Raw genomic sequence first — 6759 nt, forward strand, 5'->3', positions numbered from 1 at the left:
TAGGGGTTAAGGTAAAAGAGTTTTTCAGACTCATCGGAGGTGCTTTCTAATCGGTCGTGGTGAGAGTCCGTTGTGAGGGTGAGACAGGTGAGATGAACCGAATCTATTTCAGTCTGGAGAGGAGAGGATGAGGTGACTATCAGATGCCCGCTGGGATCCTGACATAACTGTTACTCTAGAACAGATGATCAGGTTAAACTTTAATAACTAGAACTGTAAGCTGTGATTTATGAAAAAACTATTTGCATTAGCCTACAATAATTTCAACTGTCGCGCATTTTAAAAAGCGCTCTTTAAATGTGATAAAAACTAATACATGAGCGCGCAACAGAAATGATGCGAAATACCCATCATTTGCCCTACTCGTCTTTATTATATAAAGGCGTTTTATGTGAGTTGTCTAACACAAGTCTGTTATCAAACTGGATATTTGAGGAAACGATCACGTCCTTTGTGTTCAAAGCCATTTGAATCTCATTCAATGGATGTCGAGCGTGAAAGGTTTATTAAAACTTTGCTGTCGACTGGCTCGTGTCCAGAAAGCGCAGAGCTGTCCAACAACCAGCACATAAACACATCAAGTCTGTCCAATATAAGAAATCCTCTCAATACAGAAAAATGCATTTAGAAGAATACTGTCATGCATTTGTAATTTTTTGGCGATTTATTTACATGTATTTTGTGTTAATTATAGAGTTTATAATTAAATAAACAGTTAAAGGACGGTTAATAATCGTGCTTTGTAGTGGCAGTAAATTCTTAGCTCTGGTTTTGTTTTTGTAAAAAAAAAAATATCAGACATATAATGGCTTTATTTATGTTACATTACCAAGTCGGGTATTATATATATATATATTTTTTTTTACAAATGAAAAGCATTTACAGAAACCTGCCTGGATTTACTCACGCCTGGTTTTATTGTTTCAGCTTTGAAGCGTTAAGCGAATGTAGTCCATCCACATAAAATATTTATTTACCTTGGGACCGGTAAACAGATCTGAAAAAGAAGCCAAATAATTTCACGCTATAACACAAACATTTTAGGTAGGGGGCAATGCGCTCTGCCCGTGATTTCTTCAGACGCTTTAATAATGCATAATTAAGTTTTCAAGTAAAACAGGCTTTCCTACTTTAGCGCACAGATACAAAGAAGCATCAATATATATGGGCCTATATACACAAAAATACAATTGCATTTATTCATTTAGCAGACTCTTTTATCCAAAGTGACTTTCAAATGAGGGCGCATTTAACGTTTTGTCGTAAGAGTCAGAGAATGACTCGTGTTTAGGTACATTTAAATAAAAGACAATAGGGTCTGCAATAACAGAAAATGGTTTATTTGCACTAGTTAGTAGGGTACTGACGTCATGCACGAGACTACAGTATACAAACAAGAATGACCAGCAGAAGTGAATACACTGTGGCGCGTGCTTGATTACACTAATTAAGTTCTGTCTAATTAAATTATCATCACGTGTTAACCAATAGCAAAACTGGATTCATTAAGGATGCAGGAAAAGAAATGCAAAAGCATTTCTGAATGCATGCTAGTGTCAATTGGCTAATTTGCTGTCTTGCACAAAGTAGCTCAAGCCACAGGAAGGCGTTTTCTCTCGCGCTCTCACGTCGGTCGCGTTAATTGCTATTTGTCATCGAGCGATGCAGCTCGAGCGTTGCGTCTCGCCAGCTCTCGCGCGCTCCCAGAGATGCATGATTGTGGGCAGTGGCTACGCAGAAGGATCTGAGCTCTCCTTACAGGACTACCCCATTATATCCATCGGCGACAACCTGGAGAGAAGTTCACCTCTGAAAAAAAACTCCACTGGGATGACGAATCAGTCGGAGGCAGACAGTTTCGGCGACTCTAAGGACTCATCGGGGGACGTCCAGCGCGCCAAACTCTCTCCTGATCTTGACGGAGTCGCCGACAGTCGTCATCATTTCGATGGACCTGCAGGAGAAAGGTATCTCCTGTCTCAGTCCAGTCAAGTTCAGCCGAGTCCCACCACCATGTTTCCCTATCCGAGTCAGCATGGACCGACGCACCCGGCTTTCTCCATCGGCAGCCCGAGCCGGTACATGGCTCACCATCCGGTGATAACGAACGGAGCCTACAACAGTCTTCTGGGCAACTCATCGCCGCAAGGTTACCCCACGGCGGGCTACCCGTACGCGCAGCAGTATGGACACGCGTATCAGGGCACCGCTTTTTATCAGTTTTCCTCCGCTCAGGCTGGCCTCGTGCCTGGTAAAGCGCAAGTTTACCTCTGCAATAGGGCCCTGTGGCTTAAATTTCACAGACATCAAACGGAGATGATTATTACCAAGCAAGGACGGTAGGTGTTTTTGTATTTGATAAATAGCCATTTCTGAAAACTCCTATGTAATGTGTGCCTACTGTATTTTGCCATCTAGTTTAACAAAATTGGTTTGCTACTCATGTGGAAATTACGTGGACCATGGCATAAATAATAATTATAATATCATAATTTTTCCCTTAAGTAGGCCTATATTTTTTCTATCAGTTTGAACTACTTTGATTTATTTTGTTCGTTTATTTTATTATTATTTTGTTAAAATTAATACACAATTGTTATTTATCGATTTATCAACGAATGATTTATATTTTATTATTTTTCGTTTATTATTATTATTATTTTAATGATTATTATTATTGTTTTTGTTATTGCTGTTACAAATTTTCTTTTGTCCAAATTGTCCTAAAATACTTCAGTCTATTTATAATAAATACCACAGTTTTGCTTACATAAAACTTAGATTTATGTGTTTTTATCTTAAACCCTCAGGCGAATGTTCCCGTTTTTGAGTTTTAATATATCTGGACTTGACCCGACTGCTCACTACAATATATTTGTTGACGTTATACTTGCGGATCCGAACCACTGGCGCTTTCAAGGAGGAAAATGGGTCCCGTGCGGAAAGGCGGACACAAATGTAACAGGTGACTATAGAGCATCAAAGCAGAAATGTATAGGATTTTTTATCTTATAATATCTTATAATAACAACAATAATAATGTTTTTGCTTAGCACTTAATCCAAATTATTTTTTTTGTAAAGGGAACAGGGTGTATATGCATCCGGATTCACCAAACACTGGTGCACACTGGATGCGTCAAGAGATTTCCTTTGGAAAACTTAAACTAACCAATAACAAAGGGGCATCTAATAATACAGGACAGGTAAGTAATATTATTTTACAGGGATGTAATATTTTTAATTTGCCATGTTGTGGAAGTATAAGCAGTTTCTTTTTCGTGATGTATAATGCAAAATATAATTTTTGGTATAATGTTAATATAATTTACATAAAATGCAATGTTTATAGTATTATATAAGCATGATCATTAGCCTGCAAAATATATATTTTTAAAGTAATGTCGTGTAGGAAATCGAACATTCGTATGCCATCGTAAGAAGTGTGTTGAAGGTGAAGTAATGTTCTCTGACTCTCGTTTATTCGCTTGAATTCATGCAGATGGTGGTCCTGCAGTCGTTGCATAAATACCAGCCTCGCCTGCATGTGGTGCAGGTGAACGAGGACGGAACCGAGGACACGAGCCAAGCCGGTCGCGTGCAGACGTTCACCTTCCCTGAGACGCAATTTATCGCCGTTACCGCTTATCAAAATACTGACGTAAGAAAAAGAATCAAGTCATCTGGAAATAAATTAATTATGCAATATAAAAAAACTGTTTAGTATATATGAATCTATTGAGAGTAATCTATAACGTATGGTAAAAATAAATAAATAAATACATTGGAATAAAGGATCATTTTCAAGATCACACCTTAAGAATGACAACATGTAGAATTTATTTTATGGTTTTTTAAGTGTGTTTGTTTTATTTTCACAGATCACACAGCTAAAAATTGACCACAATCCATTTGCAAAGGGATTCCGTGATAATTATGACACGTAAGTCTTATTTATTTTCCTGAATATTTATTCCTGGTTCTGCTAAATAAATCTGTGTTTATTTGCACAAATTATTAAATTTAATATTTAAACATATAAAAATTGCTAATTTTCGTATTATCTAGTCGGACATATTGTAATATAAACACGTGGCTAAAATAAATTGTATTAATGCCCTTGCTTTTTGATGTGATTTACTGAAGTGCACACTGTTGATGAGAATTTTAATGATCGATCTAGAAAATATAATAATCTCATTATGAACATACATTTCACTGCAATAGATGTAGTACTGCACCTGTTAGCTTTTCAAATTTGACTTTTTTGTGGTAATTTTTTCATGGTAAACTATTGTTAAAAAACTATGGCACAGCCGACCACAAAAATTACTTTTCGAGAGTAAAAACATCACTTGTATTAATATTTGTCATGCTTCTCTATTTTTCTCTTTTTCAATTATAAAATAAAAACACGCGTGAAATGTGCATTGGGATTTTCAATGCACACTGTGCGGCGTTAATTTGTTTATTTGCACAATTACGCACAGAATGGAAAAAGTTGTGAGCAACATCATTGTTCGCCATTGAATGTCCATTTCCAACGCATCCATACAGCTTTATTTACGCTCAGCTACGCATCTCATATGCAACATTAACATGTTTGTCCACCGTCTTTCTCCAGTGTCTACACGGGTTGCGACATCGATCGGCTGACGCCGTCCCCGGGTGACTCTCCGCGCTCTCAGATCATGCCTAGCGCGAGATATGCCATGACTGGTTCTTTCCTGCAGGACCAATTTGTCAGCTCGTATGCCAAGTCCCGCTTTCACCCTGGCGTCGGAGGCGCTCCTGGCAGCGACCGCAGCGTCCCACTTACTAACAGCTTGCTCTCCCCGCAACAAACCGACGAGACCACGGTGGCCTCCCCGCAGCGATGGTTTGTCACCCCTGCCAACAACCGACTGGACTTCGCCGCCTCGGCGTACGAAGCAGCCGCGGCTGCCGATTTCGCCGGTAACGCGGCCACCCTGCTGTCGTACGCAGCTGCCGGAGTTAAAGCGCTGCCCCTGCCCGGGGCGGGATGCTCCAACAGACCTCTGGGGTATTACGGCGAACCGCCCGGGTGGGGCACTCGCACCCCGCCGCAATATTGCAGCAAGTCCAGCTCCGTCTTGTCGTGCTGGCCCTCCAACTCCGTGGGGAGCAGAACGACCTCCTCGGGTTACCTGGTACCTGGCCTGGAGGACGGTGACGCCATCGCGCCAGAAAGGTCACCGCTTGGCGGGGCGGATGACTCCAAACCCAAGGACCTGTCTGAATCCAGCTGGATAGAGACCCCGTCCTCAATTAAGTCCATCGATTCGAGCGATTCTGGGATTTTTGAGCAAGCCAAGCGGAGGAGGATTTCGCCATCTGCCACCCCGGTTTCAGAGACTTCGTCTCCATTAAAATCTGAAATGTTAACGCCGAGGGAATGCGAGAAAAACTGCTCCAAGGACATCGGCTACTACAGCTTTTATCCTCACAGTTAGAGAAATTACGCACGACACAGACTTGGTTCGAGGATCCATAAGTGATTTATCATCTATTTATTCCTATTTATGTGCTTATTTATTTATTATTTGGGCATCTATCAATGCCCATGGCCGGACGCAACCAAGCCTGCATCGAAAATCTAGACACTTGAGCAGAGATGTATGCTGTTTTCCTTTCCAAATGACATTTATTTAAGGGTTTACCCATTAAGCTTATTGTAAGTATGAAAGGACTGTACATATTTGTACTTATCTATCCCTTTGTGGTTTTCTCGTTGTATGTTGATGTACAATATGGAAAAACGATTTAGCTTCATGTTTAATGTACTTAGAAGTTCGAATAGCTGCATATATTCTATATTTTATTGTCTGAGAAAAAAGGATCCAACTCGTATAGGCTCCTTATTCCAGTTTTTTATGACAAAAAAACCGATGGTGTGCTGGAATTGGAGGTAGCTGTTCACCTGCTGAAGGGCCACCAAATATAGAGACATGATTGACACGTGTCTGTCAGACGTCCAATCTTCATGTAAGCTTTTATTGATGTTGCTTTTAGAGTCGCGTTGTCTGTTCGAAAATACCATAGTCTGTAGTTTTATTGTTGGTGCCATTTCCATTTTGTGAACGTTATTGTAAAGTTGTCAGGGCATATGTTTGATCCATGCGTAAAATCATCTCATTACCTTTTTGTAGAGATAAAGCCTAGACTGCCAGTTCACGTTAACCAACGAAAATATTTTCATTTGTATAATATGGACTGTTTTCTCATTAAAAACGCGAGTTAGGCCTGCAAATGTGTAAAGGTAATGTAACTGTGGTGTGTTTATCTACAATAAATTTGACCGAATGTGAAACCCTGGCGAAGTACACAAGGTCCCGGATACGAATCCAAATAATTCTGTTTCATCATTCGTTTAGCTGTTCTATCGAGGTCATCAAGTCACAATGTCAATGTTGTGCCAGTGTTTTTGCCTGTATATGATGCATCTGCATAATAAAATGCAACAAATAAGCAAATCGCACAGAACAGCAATATTACTCGTTAAATTCGATGATCTTTTAAGTTAAACTAAGTGCTGCAGGCTACTATAATTTATTATGGCCCAAAGGTTTTGGAGACTTTATTTTATCGCATTAGAAAACGAAATAAAGTGACAATAGGAAAAATAGCGCAATGATACTTTCCAAGCAAAACATTGTACAAAAGTATTTTATGTTTCTAGTGAAACAATTTATATATTGGTCAAAATTAGGGATGAAATAAGAAAACACTTCTGGTTATC

The 6759-nt window shown here is 39.5% G+C and overlaps 1 protein-coding gene across 1 annotated transcript; it reads left to right on the forward strand.

Annotated features, from left to right (window-relative positions):
• Positions 1-910: 910 nt before the first annotated feature.
• tbr1b (T-box brain transcription factor 1b) lies at positions 911-6493 on the forward strand. The gene is made up of 6 exons (XM_055216278.2): positions 911-2339; positions 2811-2965; positions 3084-3205; positions 3502-3660; positions 3881-3942; positions 4624-6493. Exons 1-6 carry the CDS (start codon positions 1663-1665, stop codon positions 5471-5473), a joined length of 2025 nt encoding a protein of 674 aa, XP_055072253.1. The 5' UTR covers positions 911-1662; the 3' UTR covers positions 5474-6493.
• The last annotated feature ends 266 nt before the right edge of the window (positions 6494-6759 follow it).

Source organism: Misgurnus anguillicaudatus, chromosome 17 (genome assembly GCF_027580225.2).
Source record: "Misgurnus anguillicaudatus chromosome 17, ASM2758022v2, whole genome shotgun sequence".
NCBI lineage: Eukaryota > Metazoa > Chordata > Actinopteri > Cypriniformes > Cobitidae > Misgurnus > Misgurnus anguillicaudatus.

Coding starts and splice junctions, on each gene's coding strand:
- tbr1b (XM_055216278.2), top strand. CDS start 1,663: ATGCAGCTCGAGCGTTGCGTCTCGCCAGCTCTCGCGCGCTCCCAGAGA. Junction 2,966..3,083: donor GGCGGACACAAATGTAACAG/GTGACTATAGAG, acceptor TTTTTTGTAAAG/GGAACAGGGTGTATATGCAT. Junction 3,661..3,880: donor CCGCTTATCAAAATACTGAC/GTAAGAAAAAGA, acceptor TTATTTTCACAG/ATCACACAGCTAAAAATTGA.